The sequence below is a fragment of the Manis pentadactyla genome, chromosome 9, assembly GCF_030020395.1.
Source record: "Manis pentadactyla isolate mManPen7 chromosome 9, mManPen7.hap1, whole genome shotgun sequence".
In the NCBI taxonomy this organism is placed as follows: domain Eukaryota; kingdom Metazoa; phylum Chordata; class Mammalia; order Pholidota; family Manidae; genus Manis; species Manis pentadactyla.
This window is the reverse complement of record NC_080027.1, coordinates 126,319,193-126,344,127: the sequence shown is the minus strand read 5'-3', so window position 1 is coordinate 126,344,127 and position 24,935 is coordinate 126,319,193. Positions and strand designations below refer to the sequence as shown.

At 42.6% G+C, this 24,935-nt stretch overlaps 1 protein-coding gene across 3 annotated transcripts; it reads right to left on the bottom strand.

Annotated features, from left to right (window-relative positions):
* Positions 1 to 305: 305 nt before the first annotated feature.
* On the bottom strand, positions 306 to 24,935 carry DDX59 (DEAD-box helicase 59). Of its 3 annotated transcripts, none has more exons than XM_036909463.2 (8): positions 24,617 to 24,934; positions 22,828 to 23,746; positions 21,536 to 21,703; positions 19,193 to 19,282; positions 14,665 to 14,916; positions 13,809 to 13,961; positions 13,190 to 13,318; positions 306 to 819 (listed from the first exon to the last, which is right to left on the bottom strand). In XM_036909463.2, exons 2-8 carry the CDS (start codon positions 23,629 to 23,631, stop codon positions 556 to 558), a joined length of 1,860 nt encoding a protein of 619 aa, XP_036765358.2. In that variant the 5' UTR covers positions 23,632 to 23,746; positions 24,617 to 24,934; the 3' UTR covers positions 306 to 555. The 3 variants fall into 3 exon arrangements, with proteins under 3 accessions (XP_036765358.2, XP_057364128.1, XP_036765360.2); XM_057508145.1 differs by lacking the exon at positions 24,617 to 24,934 and adding an exon at positions 24,055 to 24,073; XM_036909465.2 differs by lacking the exon at positions 19,193 to 19,282 and having other exon boundaries at positions 24,617 to 24,935.

Here is a 24,935-nt window from a genome sequence, read left to right as displayed (position 1 = left end):
AGGATTTTATAACATGGGTAACTGTTGAACCACTGTGTTGTATACTTAAAATCAACATAAGATTGTATATTGAAGATACTTTAACAAAATTAATTAATTTTAAAAAAAGGAGCATTGACCATTTCTTCTAGTTTCGATCATTTACTTTCTTCTGAACATTCACTTACTCAGCAGTAACCCAGGGGCCCATGTGCTCACAGCACTGGGGGGACAGGAAGCGAAGAATCACTGTTGTCAGTCAGACTCCATGCGCACGTCTGGTTCTGATAGTTGCTCTGGGGAATTTTTTTTTTAAAGAAAGACTATTTTTATTTAATTTAATAAAATTGTATTTATTTAGCGATTCATTTTCTCATACTATTTTTAATTTATGAGAATTAAAGGGGGAAATAAATACTATGTTGCTGTATAAATTTGATATTCTATTAAAAATTTTCAAATCATGTTAATTTTTGTTTCTTGTACATGTTCTGTTTACTCAAATAATACAGGAATAATATACAGAATCTCACTGACAATACACAATAAAAAACTATTTGAAGTGGCCTAAGTGAATCATTTTTGAGAGTGACTTTTATCATGTTTTCTAATAAGGTCCATCAGATTAGCCCCCGTGACCAGGTGGTTCTGAGCCTGCTTCGCTCTCTGCTGCTCCTTTCTCTTCTGTTCGTGCAGGTACGGGGAGTTCAGTAACTGTGGGGGGAGGAGGGAGCCTGTGGGTTTTACTCTTTTTGCAATATCCCAGAAGAGTCTTTTTGAATTGTTATTGATGAAGGTAATCGCTGTTCCATTCTGACCTAGTCTGCCCACTCTTCCAACCTGAAATGAAATGCGAAGGATATTTTCAAAATGTTCACATAAAATCTTACTGTCATGTGAAAGAAAATTAAGGCTACAATTTAAAGAGGCTTTTCTAAGACGAACATTGAGAGAACATTTCTTTGACTTTCATATCTCAGTGTATTTGTGAAATCAATTTGGTGGGCTGCCACCAGTGTATTTTTAGTGAAACAGCCGAAAGTGATTATACAAAATAAGTCAGCATTGGCTGTGAAACTTCTATTTCAATTGCAGACACGTGTGCTGGGGGCAGGTAATGCGGCGAAGCTGTGTCTCGTTGTGGATGGGCTAAGCTGAAACTTCTCAAAGCCACTGCAATAACAGCGAAAGGACTATCTGCCTGAGTGTTTAAGTGCCTTGAAATCTGAGATTTCAGCAAATTCATTTCTGCATAAAGTTATTTCTGGTTTTAATATAATTAAATGGACACAAATTTGTGGAGAACCATAATAAGAAATAAATGTACTCGTGTCCAAATGTGCTGAGAAACTCTTCAGTAGAGAGGGAAAAACACACATTCAAGGTCATTTTCTGCTCTTTAATTGAAATGTAGAACTTAAAGCCTATATTCAGAGTACTTAAACCAATAGATGGTTCCTGCCAATATATAGGACATTTTTAATGTTGCAAAGGAAAAAAGCCTCTAAAAAAGTTGAAAGGGGTGACCTCTAGGAAATGAGACTGGGAGAAGTAGGGAAGGAAATGCTGTTTTTCAGTAACAACTTTTATTTTTACCTGATTTATTTAATTAAGTTACTGAATTGTTGCATTAAAACTAATAACTAATGTATTTAGTTTTTAGCTTTAATGCATCTCACAACATGGATGGATCTAGAGGGTATTATGCTCAGTGAAATAAGCCAGAGAAAGACAAATACCATATGTTTTCTTATCTGTGGAAAACACAGCAAAACAGAAGGAACAAAACAGCAGTACACTCATAGCCAAGGAGAAGGGACTAGTGGTGACCAAGGGGGAGGAGCTGGGGGCAGGTGGGTGGGGAGGGGGATAAAGGGGCACAAAAATTCGCAATCACAATATAAATTGGTCACCAAAATTGTAGTACAGCATGAAGAATATAGCCAATGATCCTGTAACATCTTCCTATGTTGACAGACAGTGACCACAGTAGAGGGGGTGAGGATTTAATAATACGGGTAACTGTTGAACCACTGTGTTGTATATCCAAAACCAACATAAGATTATATACCAACGATACTTCAATTAAAAAAAAAAAAACAGCTGCAACTCACAGAATGAGAGAAAATATTTGCAAATCATTTATCTATGGTCTTCTAGAATATATAAAGAACTTTTACAACTCAATAATAAAAGGACAACCCAATTAAAAAATGGGCAAAGGATTTAAGCAGAAATTTCTACAAAAGAGATATGAAAATGGCCAATAAGTACATGAAAGGATATTCAACATCATTAGTCATTAGGGAAATGCAAATCAAAAACACAAGGAGGTATCACCTTATACCCACAAGCATGGCTGTAGTTAAAAAGATACATAACATGAGCTTTGATGAGGATGTTGGAGATACTGGAACCCTCATATATTGCTGGTGGGAATGTGAAATAGTGAAGCCACACTGGAAAACAGTCTGGTGGTTCCTCAAAATTTTAAACACAGAGTTACCAGCAACTCCATTCCTAGGTGTACAGCCAGGAGAAATGGAACATATGCCCACACAGAAACTTGTACATGATGTTCACAGAAGCATGGCTCACAGTAGCCAAAAAGTAGAAATAACCTAAATGTCTTAGCAACTACTGAATGGATTAACAAAGGTGGTATACACTGGAATATTACTTAGCAATGAAAAAACGATACATTAATATATGTTACAATACAGGTGAACCCTGAAAACACTATGCTAAGTGAAAAAAGTCACAGAAGACTACCTACAGTATGAGCCCATTTATATGAAATGTCCAGAAGAGAGAAACCTACAGAGAAGTTACTTCAGTTGAGGGTGTATGTGTGATGTGTGTGGATGTGATGGGCACGGGCTTTCTTCCCAGAGGGATGAAGATGTTCTAACATTGATGGTAGTAAAGGTTGCACAACTCTGTGAATATACTAAAAGCCATTGAATTGTATGCTTTAAATTGGTGAATTGAATAGCATGTGACTTATATCTATTATGACATAATTTATATTAGAGATTTTTATACTAAAATAAAAAGCTGTTAAAAAAAAAAGTCTACTATCTCCAAACTCTAAAAGACAGCTGATGGTAACAAATAAAAAGCTATTTCTGAGAAGGGGGCGGAAGATGGCGGCGTGAGTAGAGCAGCGGAAATCTCCTCCCAAAACAACATATATCTATGAAAATATAACAAAGACAACCCTTCCTAGAATAAAGACCAGAGGACACAGGACAATATCCAGACCACATCCACACCTGAGAGAACCCAGCGCCTCGCGAAGGGGGTGAGATACAAGCCCCGGCCCCGCGGGAGCCGAGCGCCCCTCCCCCCAGCTCCCGGAGGGAGAAGAGCAGGCAGAGCGGGAGGGAGACGGAGCCCAGGGCTGCCGAACACCCAGCCCCAGCCATCCGGGCCAGAGTGCAGGGCCCTCGATACTGGGAAAACAGGGCAGCAAGAACAGTGAGCAGGCACTGGAGGCTGGGCGACAGAGGACATAAGAAAAGTGCGCGACCATTTTTTTTTTTTTGCTTTTTTGCTGCTTTGTTTTGGCGAGCGCTTTTTGGAAGTCTTAAAGGGACAGGGACCCCAATATTAGGGAAACAGGGCAGAAAGACCGGTGAGCAGAGGCCTGAGGCTGGCACCGGAGAATAAAGAAAAACGAACGACCACCTTTTTTTTTTTTAATTAAAAATTTTTTTTTTTTTAATTATTCAATTAAAAAAATTTTTTTTCTTGTTTTTTTTTTGTGGTCGTTGTTTTGTTTTGGCGGGTGCTTTTTGGAAGTCTTAAAGGGGCAGGGCGGGACACTTAATCCAGAGGTAGGGAATCCGGGATCTCTGGGCACCCTAACCCCTGGGCTGCAGGGAGCAGGGAGGCCCCTTACGGAGATAAATAGCCTCCCAGCAGCTCCTGCTCCAACGCGACTCCACCATTTTGGAGTAGCTGCCCGAGCCAGGCCACGCCCACAGCAACAGCGGAGATTAACTCCATAGCAGCCGGGCAGGAAGCAGAAACCCTGTCTGCGCGCAGCTGCGCAGCACAAGCCACTAGAGGCCGCTGTTCTCCCAGGAGAGGAGGGCCACAAACCAACAAGAAAGGAAGTCCTTCCAGCCGTCACTCGTCCCAGTTCTGCAGACTATTCCTATCACCATGAAAAGGCAAAGCTACAGGCAGACAAAGATCACAGAGACAACACCAGAGAAGGAGACAGACCTAACCAGTCTTCCTGACAAAGAATTCAAAATAAGAATCATAAACATGCTGACAGAGATGCAGAGAAATACGCAAGAAAAATGGGATGAAGTCCGGAAAGAGATCACAGATGCCAGAAAGGAGATCGCAGAAATGAAACAAACTCTGGAAGGGTTTATAAGCAGAATGGATAGAATGCAAGAGGCCATTGATGGAATTGAAATCAGAGAACAGGAACGCATAGAAGCTGACATAGAGAGAAACAAAAGGATCTCCAGGAATGAAACAATATTAAGAGAACTGTGTGACCAATCTAAAAGGAGCAATATCCGTATTATAGGGGTCCCAGAAGAAGAAGAGAGAGGAAAAGAGATGGAAAGTATCTTAGAAGAAATAATTGCTGAAAACTTCCCCACACTGGGGGAGGAAGTAATCAAACAGACCACGGAAATACACAGAACCCCCAACAGAAAGGATCCAAGAAGGGCAACACCAAGACACATAATAATTAAAATGGCAAAGATCAAGGACAAGGAAAGAGTGTTAAAGGCAGCTAGAGAGAAAAAGGTCACCTATAAAGGGAAACCCATCAGGCTAACGTCAGATTTCTCAACAGAAACCCTACAGGCCAGAAGAGAATGGCATGATATATTTAATACAATGAAACAGAAGGGCCTTGAACCAAGGATACTGTATCCAGCACGACTATCATTCAAATATGACGGTGGGATTAAACAATTCCCAGACAAACAAAAGCTGAGGGAATTTGCTTTCCACAAACCACCTCTACAGAACATCTTACAGGGACTGCTCTAGATGGGAGCACTCCTAGAAAGTGCACAGCACAAAACACCCAACATATGAAGAATCGAGGAGGAGGAACAAGAAGGGAGAGAAGAAAAGAATCTCCAGACAGTGTATATAACAGCTCAATAAGCGAGCTAAGTTAGGCAGTAAGATACTAAAGAGGCTAACCTTGAACCTTTGGTAACCACGAATTTAAAGCCTGCAATGGCAATAAGTACATATCTTTCAATAGTCACCCTAAATGTTAATGGGTTGAATGCACCAATCAAAAGACACAGAGTAACAGAATGGATAAAAAAGCAAGACCCATCTATATGCTGCTTACAAGAAACTCACCTCAAACCCAAAGACATGTACAGACTAAAAGTCAAGGGATGGAAAAACATATTTCAAGCAAACAACAGTGAGAAGAAAGCAGGGGTTGCAGTACTAATATCAGACAAAATAGACTTCAAAACAAAGAAAGTAACAAGAGATAAAGAAGGACACTACATAATGATAAAGGGCTCAGTCAAACAAGAGGATATAACCATTCTAAATATATATGCACCCAACACAGGAGCACCAGCATATGTGAAACAAATACTAACAGAACTAAAGGGGGATATAGACTGCAATGCATTCATTCTAGGAGACTTCAACACACCACTCACCCCAAAGGATAGATCCACCGGGCAGAAAATAAGTAAGGACACGGAAGCACTGAACAACACAGTAGAGCAGATGGACCTAATAGACATCTATAGAACTCTACATCCAAAAGCAGCGGGATATACATTCTTCTCAAGTGCACATGGAACATTCTCCAGAATAGACCACATACTAGGCCACAAAAAGAGCCTCAGAAAATTCCAAAAGATTGAAATCCTACCAACCAACTTTTCAGACCACAAAGGCATAAAACTAGAAATAAACTGTACAAAGAAAGCAAAGAGGCTCACAAACACATGGAGGCTTAACAACACGCTCCTAAATAATCAATGGATCAATGACCAAATCAAAATGGAGATCCAGCAATATATGGAAACAAATGACAACAACAACACTAAGCCCCAACTTCTGTGGGACACAGCAAAAGCAGTCTTAAGAGGAAAGTATATAGCAATCCAAGCATATTTAAAAAAGGAAGAGCAATCCCAAATGAAGGGTCTAATGTCACAATTATCAAAATTGGAAAAAGAAGAACAGATGAGGCCTAAGGTCAGCAGAAGGAGGGACATAATAAAGATCAGAGAAGAAATAAATAAAATTGAGAAGAATAAAACAATAGCAAAAATCAATGAAACCAAGAGCTGGTTCTTCGAGAAAATAAACAAAATAGATAAGCCTCTAGCCAGACTTATTAAGAAGAAAAGAGAATCAACACAAATCAACAGTATCAGAAACGAGAAAGGAAAAATCACGACGGACCCCACGGAAATGCAAAGAATTATTGGAGAATACTATGAAAACCTATATGCTAACAAGCTGGGAAACCTAGGAGAAATGGACAACTTCCTAGAAAAATATAACCTTCCAAGATTGACCCAGGAAGAAACAGAAAATCTAAACAGACCAATTACCAGCAACGAAATTGAAGAGGTAATCAAAAAACTACCAAAGAACAAAACCCCCGGGCCAGATGGATTTACCTCGGAATTTTATCAGACATACAGGGAAGACATAATACCCATTCTCCTTAGAGTTTTCCAAAAAATAGAGGAGGAGGGGATACTCCCAAACTCATTCTATGAAGCTAACATCACCCTAATACCAAAACCAGGCAAAGACCCCACCAAAAAAGAAAACTACAGACCAATATCCCTGATGAACGTAGATGCAAAAATACTCAACAAAATATTAGCAAACCGAATTCAAAAATACATCAAAAGGATCATACACCATGACCAAGTGGGATTCATTCCAGGGATGCAAGGATGGTACAACATTCGAAAGTCCATCAACATCATCCACCACATCAACAAAAAGAAAGACAAAAACCACATGATCATCTCCATAGATGCTGAAAAAGCATTTGACAAAGTTCAACATCCATTCATGTTAAAAACTCTCAGCAAAATGGGAATAGAGGGCAAGTACCTCAACATAATAAAGGCCATCTATGATAAACCCACAGCCAACATTATATTGAACAGCGAGAAGCTGAAAGCATTTCCTCTGAGATCGGGAACTAGACAGGGATGCCCACTCTCTCCACTGTTATTTAACATAGTACTGGAGGTCCTAGCCACGGCAATCAGACAAAATAAAGAAATACAAGGAATCCAGATTGGTAAAGAAGAAGTTAAACTGTCACTATTTGCAGATGACATGATACTGTACATAAAAAACCCTAAAGACTCCACCCCAAAACTACTAGAACTGATATCGGAATACAGCAAAGTTGCAGGATACAAAATCAACACACAGAAATCTGTGGCTTTCCTATATACTAACAATGAACCAACAGAGAGAGAAATCAGGAAAACAACTCCATTCACAATTGCATCAAAAAAAATAAAATACCTAGGAATAAACCTAACCAAAGAAGTGAAAGACTTATACTCTGAAAACTACAAGTCACTCTTAAGAGAAATTAAAGGGGACACTAACAGATGGAAACTCATCCCATGCTCGTGGCTAGGAAGAATTAATATCGTTAAAATGGCCATCCTGCCCAAAGCAATATACAGATTTGATGCAATCCCTATGAAACTACCAGCAACATTCTTCAATGAACTGGAACAAATAATTCAAAAATTCATATGGAAACACCAAAGACCCCGAATAGCCAAAGCAATCCTGAGAAAGAAGAATAAAGTAGGGGGGATCTCACTCCCCAACTTCAAGCTCTACTATAAAGCCATAGTAATCAAGACAATTTGGTACTGGCACAAGAGCAGAGCCACAGACCAATGGAACAGACTAGAGAATCCAGACATTAACCCAGACATATATGGTCAATTAATATTTGATAAAGGAGCCATGGACATACAATGGCGAAATGACAGTCTCTTCAACAGGTGGTGCTGGCAAAACTGGACAGCTACATGTAGGAGAATGAAACTGGACCATTGTCTAACCCCATATACAAAAGTAAACTCAAAATGGATCAAAGACCTGAATGTAAGCCATGAAACCATTAAACTCTTGGAAGAAAACATAGGCGAAAACCTCTTAGACATAAACATGAGTGACCTCTTCTTGAACATATCTCCCCGGGCAAGGAAAACAACAGCAAAAATGAGTAAGTGGGACTATATTAAGCTGAAAAGCTTCTGTACAGCAAAAGACACCATCAATAGAACAAGAAGGATCCCTACAGTATGGGAGAATATATTTGAAAATGACACATCCGATAAAGGCTTGACGTCCAGAATATATAAGGAGCTCTCACGCCTCAACAAACAAAAAACAAATAACCCAATTAAAAAATGGGCAGAGGAACTGAACAGACAGTTCTCCAAAAAAGAAATACAGATGGCCAACAGACACATGAAAAGATGCTCCACATCGCTAATTATCAGAGAAATGCAAATTAAAACTACAATGAGGTATCACCTCACACCAGTAAGGATGGCTGCCATCCAAAAGACAAACAACAACAAATGTTGGCGAGGCTGTGGAGAAAGGGGAACCCTCCTACACTGCTGGTGGGAATGTAAGTTAGTTCAACCATTGTGGAAAGCAGTATGGAGGTACATCAAAATGCTCAAAACAGACTTACCATTTGATCCAGGAATTCCACTCCTAGGAATTTACCCTAAGAACGCAGCAATCAAGTTTGAGAAAGACAGATGCACCCCTATGTTTATTGCAGCACTATTTACAATAGCCAAGAATTGGAAGCAACCTAAATGTCCATCAATAGATGAATGGATAAAGAAGATGTGGTACATATACACAATGGAATACTACTCAGCTATAAGAAAAGGGCAAATCCAATCATTTGCAGCAACATGGATGGAGCTGGAGGGTATTATGCTCAGTGAAACAAGCCAAGCGGAGAAAGAGAAATACCAAATGATTTCACTTATCTGTGGAATATAAGAACAAAGGAAAAACTGAAGGAACAAAACAGCAGCAGAATCACAGAACTCAAGAATGGACTAACAGGTACCAAAGGGAAAGGGACTGGGGAGGATGGGTGGGTAGGGAGGGATAAGGGGGGGAGAAGCAGGGGGGTATTAAGATTAACATGCATGGGGGGGTAGGAGAAAAGGGAGGGCTGTACAACACAGAGAAGGCAAGTAGTGATTCTACAACATTTTGCTATGCTGATGGACAGTGACTGTAAAGGGGTTTATAGGGGAGACCTGGTATAGGGGAGAGCCTAGTAAACATAATATTCGTCATGTAAGTGTAGATTAGTGATAGCAAAAAAAAAATAAAAAGGGCAGTTCCTGTGTGGTAACCTCCAACGAGTTCTACACAAGGGTATAAAGGGCATATAAAAGTGTAGGCAAAGGGTCTGTTTGTGTTTATACAGAGGATCAAAGCCTAATTGGGCTACCCCGAAAATGAACTAAGATACGATATGAAAAAGAACTTCCAACATCTGCACTCTCTGGAAGACTCATGCCAGAAGATGATCATCAAAAAACCCCAACAAAGATCCACGCACTGCTACAGCTGTAGATGCACTCATCCCACCAGTTCCTGGACTTGCCATGGGAATGAGGAAGGAGATATCTAAGCTGGCCTGTACATACAGTAAAACAACAAAATTGGACTGGATCTATACTGTTGGAACTCAACCAAGAATTTGGAGAAGTGCAAATTGTAGCGCTCCAAAGTCTTACAACTACAAACTATTTATTGTTAAAAGAACATATGGCATGTGAACAGTCCCCAGGAATGGGTTGTTTTAATTTGTCTGATTTCTCTCAGACTGTTCAAGTTCATTTGGACAATATCCACCATATCATAGATAAGTTTTCACAAATGCCTAAGGTGCCTAACTGGTTTTCTTGGTTTCACTGCAGATGGCTGGTAATTACAGATATGCTTTGGTTATGTAACTATACTCCTATTATGTTAATGTGTGTGTGCAATTTAAGTAGTAGCTTAAAACCTATACATGCTGAAGTTACTCTACAAGAAGATATATCAAAGAAATAATCAATCTTCCCATGTTTTCTTCCGCCTGCTACTTCTATAGCTTTTCTTCTTCCTTCCTAATTACAACCCTTCAATAGAATTCGTGCCTCATATCAAATTTACCGAGTATCATAATTCTTCCAAGTGGTAAAGATACCTCAAGACAAATGCTGAGCATAGAAGCCACAGGGCATAAATATGCAAAGAAGTAAAAAGCTAACTTTTTCAAACAATAAGGCTTCTCTCTCACTTACCAACTTCACATTTCCCTGTATGGCCCCGGAAGATGACTGGTTAGCCAGAGACGGGTAAGATTCCTCAAGGGAGGAACAACCTAAGACAGGCACAGTCGCAGGGGGGCCATCAGGTGAGAAATTGGGGATCAACAGAGGTGAGGCTTAGAACCTCACCCCCCCATTCTGAGAGAAATCTTCTGCATACGTGGATGTTTTATTGCCCTGGTCTAGCTTGGATTAACACATAGTCTACAGGCACACACCTGATCATCTACATGTGCTCTCTTACAACACTAAACTATGTTTTCTACCTTTATCTTGTATCTACCTACCACTTCAGCATTTTATTAAAAATAATAATAATAAAGAGAGAAATGTGGTATCCACATATAAATCAAGTATAAAAACCAAATGAGTATTCATATTTGAACTGACTGTTTATAGTTCATAATGCATGAGCAAAACTGAAAGTTTCTGTGATGACTGCCCTTGTACTGTTCACTATGTAACTTATTCATTATGTAAGAATTTGTTCTACATGTAAAAACTTGTTTGTTATGCCTCAGAAGATTGGAGACTGACAAAAATTAGGCTTGGGGTGGAATAATGATTGTGCATTGAGCATTGACTCTCCTATACAGAATTTTATTGTCGTTAACAACCATTTGATCAATAAATATGAGAGATGCCCTCACAAAAAAAAAAAAAAAAAAAAAAAAAAAAAAAAAAAAGGACAGACTTCCAATGGTAAAATAAATAAGTAACCGGGATGTAATGTATAGCATAAGGAATATAGTCAAGATATTGTAACAGCCTGGTAGGGTGATAGCTGGAACCTAGAATTATGTATATAAATGTTCTACCACTGTGTTGTACACTTGAAACTCATGTAATGTAATACTGTGTGTCAACTACCCTTCAATAAAAAATAATTATTAAAATAAAAAAAATAAAAAAATAAAAAAAAAAAAAAGAAAATGCATTAAGGTAGGAATTTATGATGGATGTAGCCAGTTGTCTAAATACCATTTATTTTCAACTTTCCCCAGTTTTGATATTTATCCTTATCATGTACCAAATTCCCATATATACAAAAGTCTATCTTGGACATTGCAAAAAAAAAAAAAAAAAAAAAGCTATTTCTACATCCCCAAAATTAGAAGCAGATACATGGGATACCTATTAGAATTTTAAATACAGGAGGTATCCTTTGACCTAGCAAGTCTCCTGCAGGAATTTATCTTATAAGACACAGTTGCATGAGTGGCACAAAACTACACACGTGGATGTTCACTGCAGCATTACTTAATAACAAAGTATTGGAAACATTTGATTGCCCACTAGTAAAGCTTTGGTAAGTAAATCATTGGACATCCAATCAATACATTACCATGCAACTATTAGAATGGAACAAACCAGGTTAAGCAAGTAAAAACACTTAATGAGCCTAGAACAGTGCCTGGCCATACAGTACTTAATACATATAAACATTTGTTACCTGGTCCCTATTATGTGTGCCAGTATAGAAAGATGTCTAGGATATATTCAATGAAGAAAGCAAGGCACAGAACAGATGGCATAATAGGGTCCCACTGATGTAAAAAGTGTAACAGGGTATGCACACACAGGTGTGTATATATGCACACGTATGCATTTATATTTGTGTACTGTTAACTGTGGTACCCACTTAAAGGTAGGAGGGCTACTTACAAAGATTTACTTTTCAATTTGTATCTTTCATTATTTGCATTATTGTTGTGTGTATGTGTACTTCAATTATTGAAACAAACAAACAAAAAACACCCAGATACAGAACTAGAAAAGTAGCTCTGTGGCCATTCTAAATAGAGGTAAGGACCCCTACACACTTCAGCACCCCAAGGCCACTGCTGTATGGCAGGCAGCACGGTCACTGCTGATAACCGACAGCCACGGGGTTGATGCTGGGCCAGAGAGAAAAGGTTAAATGGCGATCACCACACTCCAGTGAAGAAGCAGAGAAACAAAGAAATACTTAAGTATCTTAATATTTTAGAAAGTGGTCCATCCAAAATTATTAAATTGAAATTCTGAAAGAAAATCGACTTCTTTTGTTTGAATAATCAATTCCTGTGGAATACTTGATTCCCTGACACACAGGCAAATGAGGTGGTGTCAGAGAGAGAGAAGTGCTGCCGTGTCATTAAATCTAAGTAAACGTAAAGCAACAATGCATTGTGGCACTAGAAGTGTTTCGGCGGGTGGCCCAAGCACACGCGGCACTCAGAGGTGACCCTGAGACCATCACAGAAAGGCTTTACTTGAAGAGCTGGTAAGGGATGCCGGAGAAGGAAGACAGGTAGTTGTCGGTGAGATAACGTGCCTTAAGAGAAGGCTCTATTTCTGCTAGAAACAAGAGCGACTGTTATCTTTGGCAGCAAAGGAAAGGAATGAAACTTAAAAGGTGAAAGACGAGAATAAATGAGGATATGAAGAGAAGATGAAGACGAGATTCCTAACAAAACAAATACTTGCACAGATCGATTTTATTTTGGCCAGACATATCAACTTAAAACAAGGCCTTTTTATTTTTTGATTATAAAAGTCATTTAATATGCTCATTAAAGAAAATAATAAATAAAATTAAACCAAAAATCAACTATTTAAAAAATTTTAAACTAGCTTTTTATGTTACTGCTCCCAATTATTTTTTAATGAGTTCTAGGAACATATAAACTTTAAAAACAAAATTTAGTTTATAAGCATATCTGTTTTTAAAGCAGAAATATATAGTTTTATGTCCATCATATGGCTTTTTTCCTTTTTTACACTTACCATTATATTGACCATACCTTGCCCAAGAAAACTGACGGGGGCCACGCATACACTGTGCCTACCTGGTGCACGTACTCGTCCATACTCGAAGGCATATCGAAATTGACGACCAGCTTGACGCTGACCAAGTCCAGGCCTCGCCCCAGGACGCCTGTGCTCACCACGACGTCATAGTCTCCTTCGAGTAAGCCCTTCACAAAAAAGCAGCTAAGTTCATTATGCAGAATGTATTTTCTGTGGTTTCATGTAATTCAAGCCTCTTTTCTTTTTTCAGTATTTTGTCAGGGCAGTGCCTTCTCAGTAAGCAAAGATCTTATGAACTGAAAAAATGTATGGGGCTTAAGTTCCTCCCAACCCTCCCAGTCCAATTTTTCTATTTTTTACTGATTTTACTCAGGCAAACCTTTTTCAATAGTGAGCAACTGCCCTGCCCCAGTCCGAACTGACCTGATTTCAGAAATGGTAGATTCTGAATTAGTAATCTAGTTAGGAGATAATCCCTAGAGAACAGGCTTCCTGCTCCTGAAGAAGACACTTAACTTCACAGGCACTTGTCTGCCTGAAGTTCTCAGTCATTTATAAAAGGGCTGGTTTAAAAACCAGCTGGTAATATGGTGTGTCTGAAAATGAGGCAAAGCAGATTTCAGAAAAGAAAGGAAAACAGGATGCTAAGTGGCAAACCTTCAGTGTGTTTTTCCTTTCTATCTGTGGCTTCTCTGAATGTATGGACGTGCTGTTGAGACCTGTGATTTTCCGAACGGCCTCGCTCAGCAGATCTGCTCCTAGTTTGCAGTCCACAAATACTAACACTGGGGGCTTGAAGAGTTTTTTATCCTGAAAAATTAAACATGTGTTATTTAAAATTATTCATATAACACACAGTGAGAAGTTTTTCTGAAAGCATTAGTATCAGCAAGTTACCAATGGGTTTATAAAAATTAAGGAGGAAAAATGGCATATTCTGTTAAAATGAATGTTTTCCTTAAAATATGCACAAACTGAAGCCAGTCATCTGCCCTTCACATTTCTCCATCACATTATTAATATTACAAAAACAATTTAAAAATTCAAGTGCAATTTGAAATGTTAAACACTATTCATAAGTCAACACAAACCATATTTTAACTTAATACTGTATTTTTAAGTAACTATGCTTGCATGTATCACCCACTTAACAAATTTCTGTTTAAGCTAGTTACCATAAAAAAATTATATTTCTCTAGGACAGAACAGACAAGAAAGTACTTCTTTACCTTATCTATAAAACTACTAGGAACTTTTGAAACAAAAAAAAAATTACTTAGAAACAATCTTGGTATTTACATTTTTTCTGTAATAAGGAAAAAAAAACCAAGCCTGCATCTATTCAGCATGTTGTCATACATAAAAACATAATCTGATACCCACAGAATTCTGAAGTGAAGCGATTTATTATTAAATACCAAGTTCTCCAAAATCTGTATCTAGAAATCGTTATGTTACGAGCTGAAAAATACAAACGCCATCTACAAAAGGGGGTTGACGCTCTACTACTCACGTTTAAGATCTCAAATAATTTCTTCTTTTTGGCCGGCTCTTCCACCCACAGGATGATCTGGCGCACACTGGGGCAGGGCAGGCCCTTCTCCCCGATGAGGATTCTCACGGGGTTCTGCAGAAGCTGGCTGGCTAGCTGTTCTATGCTATCTGGGACGGTGGCTGAGACCAGAATGGTCTGGCAGTCATTGGGCACCTTTTCCAAAATGTCCAGTACTTGCTGTTGAAAGCCCATCTTTAACATGGTATCTACCTAAAATAAAATCATTTTAAAGTTAGTCCTACTTGACATTATATCCCAGAACCACTCAAGAAAAAACTGGTATCATTAAGACAAAAATTTTAAAACGTCTGCCTTGAAAAATATACCAGATTGTCAATAGCTAAAGGGTTAACTGGGAAAAATATATAAGTATGTAAATATTTTTTATTTATATGTAAATAAAATTTACGGGGACTGTTTGGTGACTAGTTCCTCCCTGCCCCCACCTAAGAGGGATGTTAGCAAATTAAAATGTGAAAAAAAAGTACTTGAGAAAAGGTCAGAATTAAAAGTACTACATAAATGCAGGTTGTTTCCAATATTAGAACTACTCACAACTAAAACAAAGCTACTCAGAAAATGCAAGAGTCCACAGTGGGGGTAAGGACAACACTCAGAGTGAGAGGTGTTGACAGGGCAGGGGGTAAACACAGGTGTCCCCTAATCAAAAACCAACGTCGCCAAATTTACTGGCAAGTGTTCTATTTTCAGTGTTGCCCACATTTCTTCATCGCTGCTCATGATGTCCTTGACCCTTGACACTCTGGCTTCCATATCTCCCTAAACTTCACTACTGAGGGTCGCCAGGACTCACCACTCACTCACTCACCGAACCTTAACTGCTGGCAGCAGATACCCACATGCTGAGCGTTTACAGCCAGGCACCTTTCAGGAGCTGCACACGTCCTCCTAACACTCTCGTGACGTCGGCACCATTATGACCCAGTTTCATAGGTGAGGAACTCGCGTGAATTATGTCGTGATCCTTGAGGTGCTGGGACTGGGACATGGACCCTGGCTACCTGGCTCTGAATCTATGTCAAAAACACCAAGTAAACTGCTGTGTGCTCGGTGGTGAAGACACACAAAGAGACCCTGCCTTTAAAGAGCTTACGGTCTAGAAGGGAAACAGATGGGTCAACCAAAACCACAAGTCACATACTTGAAGTATTATCAGTTTAAATCACAGCACATGACATGCTGACCATCCCTCCCTCACGTCCTTTTCTTCCCCCCTGGCCACAGCTTTGAGAGCCCTCTCCCCTCCGATCAGTCTCCACGTGGTGGACGGCCTCTGTGTGTCGGTGAGCCCACGGGCTGTGTCCTGAGCCCCCTTCCTGTCCCCATCTATGCTCTCCAAGTAAGCCCAACAGGTTCTACGGCTCTGGACTCACACATACATCAAAGACTCCCCAAATCTTATCTCTGGCCTGGACTCAAGTGGTAGAATCTAACTGCCGACTTAGCGTCTCCACTTGGATCTCACAGTCCGCTCAAATTTCACTGTTTAAAACAGAATTCCACATGTTCTCCTTGCCAAGCCTGCACACAGTACACATCCCAGGCCAGGGCACCACCCGGACCACCGTCTCTTCATCAGCCCGGATCGGATCCACTCCGTCCAGCTGACACGAATGCGCCCCAGATCCAGCCAAGTAAGAGGCCTGTCTCCTCCTACCGTCACTGGGCACACCAGGTGGGTCCCAACACACTGCGTGATTCCTGGGAAACAGCAGGGCGCAGAGTGGGGAGTCTGCACACAGGCCACGGGCAGGGGGGGAGAGAAGCCTGCAGCCGGCCCGGGGCCGTGAGGAAAGGTTCAGTCAGCCACAGGAGGGAAGAGCAGGCGGATGGGGTGGGGAAGGTTCTAGGCCGAGGCCCGGGCGCCCAAGAGACGCTGCAGCGAGACCAAGAGTTTCTGACTGCAGAGGGAACCCCTCAGTTCCCACGCCTGGCCGCTCCTGGGTCCTCGCCCTTCCCCTCAAACAGCAGCCACTCTCTTCTCAGGGACACTACGTGCTCTCAGTTCGTTCCTGGTCTCTGACTACTGCTGTTTACTGACTCACCGTCAAACCGCACCAGACCCGCCGCCCAGGCTTGTCTCTGACGTCCTCCCTCAGGGAAGCCAGGGTGTGTCACCCGATCCCAACGCACGTTTCTGCTTGCGGCTGAGTATTTTTCCCCTGCGCCCACCACTCTCGTGGAAACCAGCATTTCCAGTGCCACACTCACGTCACCATGCCGCACGCTGACCCACCTGCTCTCCTAAGATTAAGGGCACCACCACGATGTGTGAAGGCACCTCGACCACCTGCTTCTTCCTCCCCGACTCAGGCCTCACGGGACTCAGAAACGGTTTGCGGGGACTTTCAGCTGTAGCCGGGACTCTCCGGCCTCCGCGCGGTCCCTGAACCTCCTCTCCCAGCCGCCAGCTGGCTGTCCCACCGACCCTTCTTCAGTGCCTCTGCGTGAAGCAGGGTAACCTCGTGAACCACCACCTCCAGGGTCCCGCCCTGACGCAGCCACGCCCTTACTGCCCACATCAAACCCAAATTCCCCTGCCACCCTTCCAGGGCCCTCTGTAACCTGACCCCACCCTAAGTACCCTCTTCCCATTACTTCCTGTTACTTTTCAGGAAGCAGACAATGCTGGCGGGTCTCTTTTCTGGCCTCTCTGCACAGGTGCTCAGACCTTCTGGAATATCTGACACATCCTCCCATTCTTTAAACCCTTTTCCACCTTTGGACTCCCAGGTCACATCCCGTCGCCTCTGAGAAGCCGTTTCTTACAGGGCCAGTTCACTCCCACCCCCACTTCTCCTTCTGACCTCGTGTGTCCTGAACGGTTAACATACCACGCACAGCCCTATCACCTCACCACAGCTCGCATCAGGGGGCAGCACACCGCTGCCTGCAGAGGCAGGTCCGGACCTGCACCCGTGTCCACGAACAGGGTTTCACGGGAAGGGCCGCCCCACTCACTTTGGGCCGCCCCCCACACTGGGCGGCTGCCGCAGATACCAGGGGCCCCTGTGTTCACTCTCGGGGCCTCCACAGAAAGAGTTTGCCCTTCCCTGGCCTGCAGCAAACACTTCAGTACTTTTGTATTTGAGTATATATGATGATGTTTTAGTCTTCATTTTCAGTGTCTTTTCCTCAAGATTTCAGCACTTTCTAAGCTTGAATAGTGATTAAAATCTTTGTGATGCCAGGGTTGGTTAGTTTGTACTTAAACAGCACTTCCACGCAGATGTCAGTTTCGATCACATTATTTACCAACTCAGTTCCCCTCTAGGCCACACAGAAACCATACTCCTTGAGAGCCAAGGAGCCAGGGCAGCGGCTGCACAGAGCGGGAACCCAGCATGTTTGCGGAGTGGGTGCTTCCTTTGTGCCGCAGCACCCAGCCAGCCCTGAGCAGCCCCGTGAAGCCTCGTTAACTGAAGAGGAAGAGGCTGTGAGATGCAGGGAGAGGCAGGGGACCTGGCATTGGTTCTGTACAGTCATCACTTCTCAGGCTTATAAAGAGCGGGCACCTATGAACATGGGCTTGTCAACAAAAGGAAGCCCTATCATATGGCCAGGGCGGCGTAACTGATGATAATCAGATGTGATAAAAAATCCATATTCCACCAAAAAGCCATGCCAGCAAAACGCCGACTTAGCAGAGCTTTTAAAAGGCCTGAACAACATTTTTTTACATGCACACAGGATGAACGTCTGTGGGCCGTTTTCATGCTCGTCACTTCATCCTTGCCACGACTCAGGAAGATGAACTGACTGGCCCGATCTCACGGCGGGTGGGGTAAAGGCTCCTCCGGGATCCTACAGCTACTTGGTGGTGCTCACAGAGGGCAGGCCAGGGCGCCCCCACTGGGCAGCGCCCAGCACCCCACATGTCTGACCACTGCCCCGGGACACGAGGGAGGGGAGATCACTGCAGGAACGCAGTGCAGGAATGGAACACGCCCGGGCTGGGCTGGCACATGCTGGAATGTCACCGAGTAGTAATGTATGTGCCTCAGTGTATGAAGCCAGAAGTGTGAAAATGCCATTACGCTCTACATAACACAGAAAATCACCACAGATGTCTACGTCCACATAGAAAACAGGTCATCCAACTAACCATTACTGGCAACTTCCCAAATCCCTATGAATAGTTACTTGTCACTGATTCTGTTATTTTTTTAGACAAATGATAGCTAGCATCAAACATTTTCAAAAAACTTACCACTGAGAATATAGTACCTGATGAATTTGTGTCTTCTATTAATCAGGAAAAGACAGCTACGGTTTTACGTTAGTGCCTGATACCTTAGCTTAGCTACTTGTTATGCAGAAACCACTACTGCAGTTAAAAAAAATGAAAATCTCTGAATTTTTTTCCTTTGGGGAGAAAACACCTGAATAAACAGAGAAATTATATACTATGTTTTCATAAATTATATAAAATTATGTGACTAATGTTTCTAAACACACTACTTACTTCATCTATTACTACAATTTTTATACCACAGAGTTCTACAGAGTTCTGTTTAATTATATCCAGGAGTCGCCCAGGAGTTGCTATGATAACCTGAATAAAAGAGAAAAAGCAAATTAAAAAACTAGATAATATTCATTTACTCATTTTTTCTTTCATTCTTTCTATACTTACTGAGTGGCTAATATGTGCCAGACACTGTTAAGTCCTTGGAATTCAATGATGAACGAGTCATTGAATTCAATGCTGGTTTGGAAGTCAGGAACTTTTTTCATTCTTTCAGTGCTTTCCTTTGAATTTTACCAAACATAAATAACTTAATAAAATCTAAAGTTTATCGACATTTTACCTTTTTTCCTGAACAATCCAGAGCAAAGGCTTTAACATAATCACATCCCTCCTGCACTTCTATGCAACTGTTGGCCAGTGTTTTACTTTTTTTTTTAAAGCCCAATTGTTCATTACTATTACTGTTATCTAGTCAATGTTTGTTCACATTCACCCACATGCTCACCCTTCTTTCCTTATCACTCTGTCTCCCACCCCACCCCTTCCTTCCTAGACTCCCGCCTTCAGAGGCAGGTCAGCACAGTTTAGAGGTTCCTCAGATGGTGCACTGGTCATGCACTCTATTCTGTTTATCTGAAAGGTCTCTGTTTTGCCCTCACTCTTTACAGATTGTTTTGCTGAGCAGACAGATGTTTCCATTTCTTCCCAGAGGGTGTCTGGAGGGCCAAGGCCTGTCCTGGGGAGTGGGAGGGGCAGCAGGGTGAGGAGAGGGCCTCCGTGGAGAGGCAGGCCTGCAGAGGGGGCTGCAGCCGAAGGAGGTGAAGAGGTGCCAGGTAGAATCGAGTGAGAGGTGTTGCTGTGGGGCAGCATGCAGGACGGTGGTGAGGACAGAAAATTGGTCACATACAGGAGGACTGAGCAAAGAAATACGTGAAGGATAAAGGGTAGCACGATTGATTGTCAGAGTTACAAAGATGGAAACAGAGAATCTAAAATGAATTTTGGTCTGTGGAATTAGAGTTGGAAGTATCAACATGAGCTCATGGTCTCATATAAGTGTAGATACAAAAACACACACACTCAGAGATATTCCTTCCCTCTATTTGCTGAGAGGTCCCAGATGCAATTACAGCTCAGCACCCATGAGCCCAATCTAGAACCCAGACTTTGGTTTCTGAACCCTCTTCTCTACCGAAAGGAGCCAGGGCTCCCTGGAGAAGGGCATGATTCCAGGCTGTGGCGAGGAGAGAACGATGGAAGCACTGAACACCCTCTGTAGATAAAAAGGGAGAGAGTGGTCAAGGGATGATGGGGATAAATATGATAAAAGGACACAGAAGCCAACTTGAAGGTGCTTTCACTGGTCAAACTGGGGACAATCAGAGTGTCAAAATAATGATACTATCATATAACCCCTCAAATGCAATAGGAAACCATGAGTCTGTACTGATGGGGAAAAAAATGAGTATGTTGGAAGTCTGGTGAAATGCAAGAAATTTAGTTTGAAAGTAACCTGCCCCCCAAATATTTCCCAATCCAAAGGGAAAAAATAAATTTTACATTTTTCTTTTCAGATAATATCACTTTTAAAAGGACAAACTGAAATTGTATGTCATCTAAAAGGATGCAACGAAAAGCACAAAGCACCTCTTCTGTGTCAAAGATACGTAACTTGAATCTGATCAACTGAGGGATGTTCTTCAAAGTATGTGGTTTATAATTCTTAAAAGTGTCAAGATCATGAAAAAAAAGGAAAGACTAAGCAATTGCGACAAACTGAAGGAGATCAAAGAAACATGACAAGAAATGCAAATTATGATTCAACCTGGGTTCTTGTGCTATATTCTTGTGGGACAATTAGTAAAACATGAATGGGGTCTAAGGAGTAGATGGCAGCAATTTCAACTCCTGATGCACTCCAATGTATCGATGTTAAGTTCCTGATTGTGTAATTGTACTATGGCTAAGGAGGACAATGTCTTTGTAACTCACAGCAGAAGTATATTAGCTGTGGATCCTTAGCTAAGTCTCATCTTTCTGAGATTCAACTCACCCAGAAGAAATGGGATATGCCGACCCACCCTCCTCCTTGAGCAAATGTGATGATTAAATGAATGATGCACTTAAGAACATCCCACAGCATTTGACATACAACAGGCACTCAGTATATTAACTGTGTTCCTTTCCTTCCTATACAAAAGAAACTTTAAAAATTAGGGCTTACTTGGCAAGAAGGTTACCTAAAATCACATTCCTAAGTTCCTCAAGGAAAAGAAAAACTAGTTCCCATGCTGCTTACAATACTTCTCAAAGGCATTCTATCAAGTCGGCGCTCACCTTCACGTGTTGCCGCAGACGGTACAGCTGGGGCGGCAGGGGCAGGCCGCCTATGAGCAGGGCCGTCTTCGTGCGCGGCAGGCCGCTCAGCAGTTCCTTGGCCTGTCTCTCTATCTGAATGGCCAGCTCCCTCGCGGGTGTCAGAATGAGCGCAGATGGAGTTTTACTCTGCAGATACAGAAAAACAAGTGTAAAAACACCAGCAGTTAATTCCTGGGTTGACAGAGACTCATCTTCAACGTGATTCTAGGAGCATTTCCTCTTGAAAAATGTTCCCATTGATCCAAATGCATAGGAACCCTCCTGCCTTTTCTCAATGATTTTTTTTCTCCAAAATCAGTATAAAGTGAACCCATTGCTTATACAACAGAAATAGATACATGATGAAAGATCAAAACGGGGGCCAGGCAGAGGCGTCCTCACTGACTCAGGTGGGAAAATTGGAAGTCTGCTCCTAGTCAGTGGGAATCCGCGCTCTCTAGCCACCCGTCGCCAGGAGGGTCTGGGAGGTCTGGGGGGAACCCGCATCCCACCGGGGATGGTTTCCCTCTCGGCTCTCCTGCTGACCCCCATCTTTCACACACGCGTCTTTCACTGCCTCCTTCATTTTGGTCCTCCAGTAAGTTTTACCTATATTTTGGACATCTGGTGCTTTACCTTTTTTTTCCTCACGTTATTTTCTACTACTCTGGTTTTCCAAATGTTCGTCCCTTCGCGCTCCTGTCTTTGCCTGCATTTTTCACTTGTCCCCCTCCCTGCCGTACTTCTCCGCCGACAAAATGTCTGTTACACTAATCGTGTATGGAAGTGCTTTATACACTTCTTAAACTAACAAGTAAGATAAGGTTATATTATTTTAAGATGAACCAGAGATCACTTTTAAGGGTCCATTTTGACCTCTACAATAGTTCCAACTTTGGTATTACCAGCTTTTTTCAGACACAATATCCAAGGAGGCTAAAATGACACAAAAATTGCAACTCATTCTTGTCAGCAGGATTCCACCCCCACCCCCAACAAAGCAAAAGCTTACTCCTTGAATAGAAAACTTGTTAAGTTTTGTAAAGAATGCAATTTTTTAGGCCTTCAGTAAAAAGATCTCTGGTTCATTATAATAAAATGATATTCCCTAAAATTCTTTTTCTTAGGAACTATCCAGAAGCCAAATCAGTAGGTGCTCTAGTGATGAAAATTCTAAATAGTTTCGGTTTGCAGTTTTAACCTAGTTAAAGATGAAACTCGGTCAAGGGCTCCCTTGTTTCTGACAATAATACTTGTGAACCCTGACTTGCCTCGAGGAAAGCTCGCGTGACCACCGGAAGGAGAAAAGCGGCCGTTTTCCCTGAGCCGGTGTCGGCACTGGCCAGGATGTCCCTTCCCAGAAGCCCCACGGGGATCATTTGCATCTGAATGGGGGTTGGAACTTCATAGCCTGATTCCTTCAAGTTGCGATTTAAGGCCTCAGGGAAACCGCAGTGCTCGAAGTCAATAATGGGCCTGGGGATGCGCTGCCCTTCCACTGCAATTCCCAGCTGCTGCTTAAGATTTTCAATCTGGTCTTCCTGAAGGCCCGAAATGAAAGGGTGCTCTTTATAGACATAGGAATCAAGTGCTGAGTCCGGCTCGGAATCAGCTTGCTGTGGACTGCTGAGTTTTAGTTTCTCCTCCTTTTCCTTGACTTGGAGAAGATGTTTTGCTTTGCACTCCAAGCTACACACATCTTCATCTGTCTTATCACAGATGTACTCCCCGTAACGACCACAGACGACACAGACGGGCTCCCCAGGTTCTGCCAAGCGCTGCGTTTTGGAAAATGACTTAACAGGCTCTTCAAGAAGTCTGCGATCCTCTGCACCCTGCTCAGATCCGACCAAACAAACCTCAGCCAGCTGGCCGGCTGGACTCAGGAAGGGGCCGGGTTCCGCACTGTGCGTGTCTGCTGTGGCCATTTCTTTTCTAACTAAAGCATCAACTGTATCATCTCGGCCTTCATTTGGCTGAAGGTCTTCTGCTTCTGGTTTGATTTTCTTAGCCATACAACCTTGGGCATCATCATTAGCGTTCCTCTTGATTTTTAGAGATCTTGGAACAAACATCCTTTAATATTCTGGTAAGGAAATTATGCGATGAGCTTTACTTTACCCTCGATAAAGTTCACATATGAAGTGCTATACAGTTATCCGGAGGCAGCCTGGTGTCCCTGGGCTTTGCCTGAAAGGAAGAGAAAGGGCATCATGAGCTACGTACATAAAGCTTTCCCCCCATTCACGAGCTTCCTCCTGGGGACAGACGGAACCCTTTCTGGGCACTCAGGGGCGGTCGACAAAGCACACTGCCTACTTCTGTTTACGATTTGCACTTGGAAATAGCAGATATGACAGAAATTCTAGAGTTAATCCTTCTATTATATTTTCACAAAAGACAATAGGAGGGATACTTTACAAGTGGAATCGTTAAAATCAAAACCACAGAGGAAAAATACTATTTTGTAACGTGTGTAACTATTAAGTAACACATACCGCGCTCCCTGTGTTCCACGCACAGTACTTGGCGCTTCAAGTTAACCTGATTCTCACAAGCTTGTAAATAAAGTAGGTTAATTCTACTCCCCAGAGATACACGTTTTATTATGCTATATTATGTATCATAATAATAGACCCATTTTCCACACGAGGTACTCAGGGACTTGTCCAAGCTCCGTATTCTAGGTAGAACCCAAGCACTCTGGCACCGCAGTGCAAGCTCTCAACCCACAGCCTGGCCTACTAGCACCAAAAATATATTTTTTCAAAACCACGGTGACTGGGAAAGACTTTTAACCTAATTTGGGGATTATCAAATACACTAAAAAACATTTTTCCCAAAAATTCCTTAGGATACACTGCCAGATCCCATATGTCCAGAAAAATTCCAACAAAAATGCAACTGGGGGTCCAGAAGACCCCGAAAACGTCCCGGGGTGGGGGTGGGGTGGGAACGGGCGGCAGCGCGAGAGCAGGAAGGGCCTGACACTCCAAGTCCCCAGAAGGCCCCGCAGCCCCCGCGCCCCGCGCCCAGCCCCTGCCCGGGCGTCGCCCTCACCAGCCCGCGGCTGCGCGCCCAGAGGCGCGGGCACGTCACGGCGCTGCCAGGAGACGGGCGGCGGGCCCGGGCGACTGCACGACGCGGGAGGCGGACTGCCCCGGGCAGGGCCCGTCCTACCGCCGCGGCCGAGCGCCCCGGGTCCCGCAGGGGAGGCGCGGCACGGGAAGGAGGCCCAGCGTGAGGCCGCGTCCGCTCCCGCTCGGGGCCGCCTTCCCCTCCCGAGCGCCGGGCCGTTGGGGCCACACTGCGGCGGGGGCGGCGGGCGCGGAGCGCAGAATCCACTTCTCCGGGTTTTGGCAGGGGGCGCGGCGCAAGT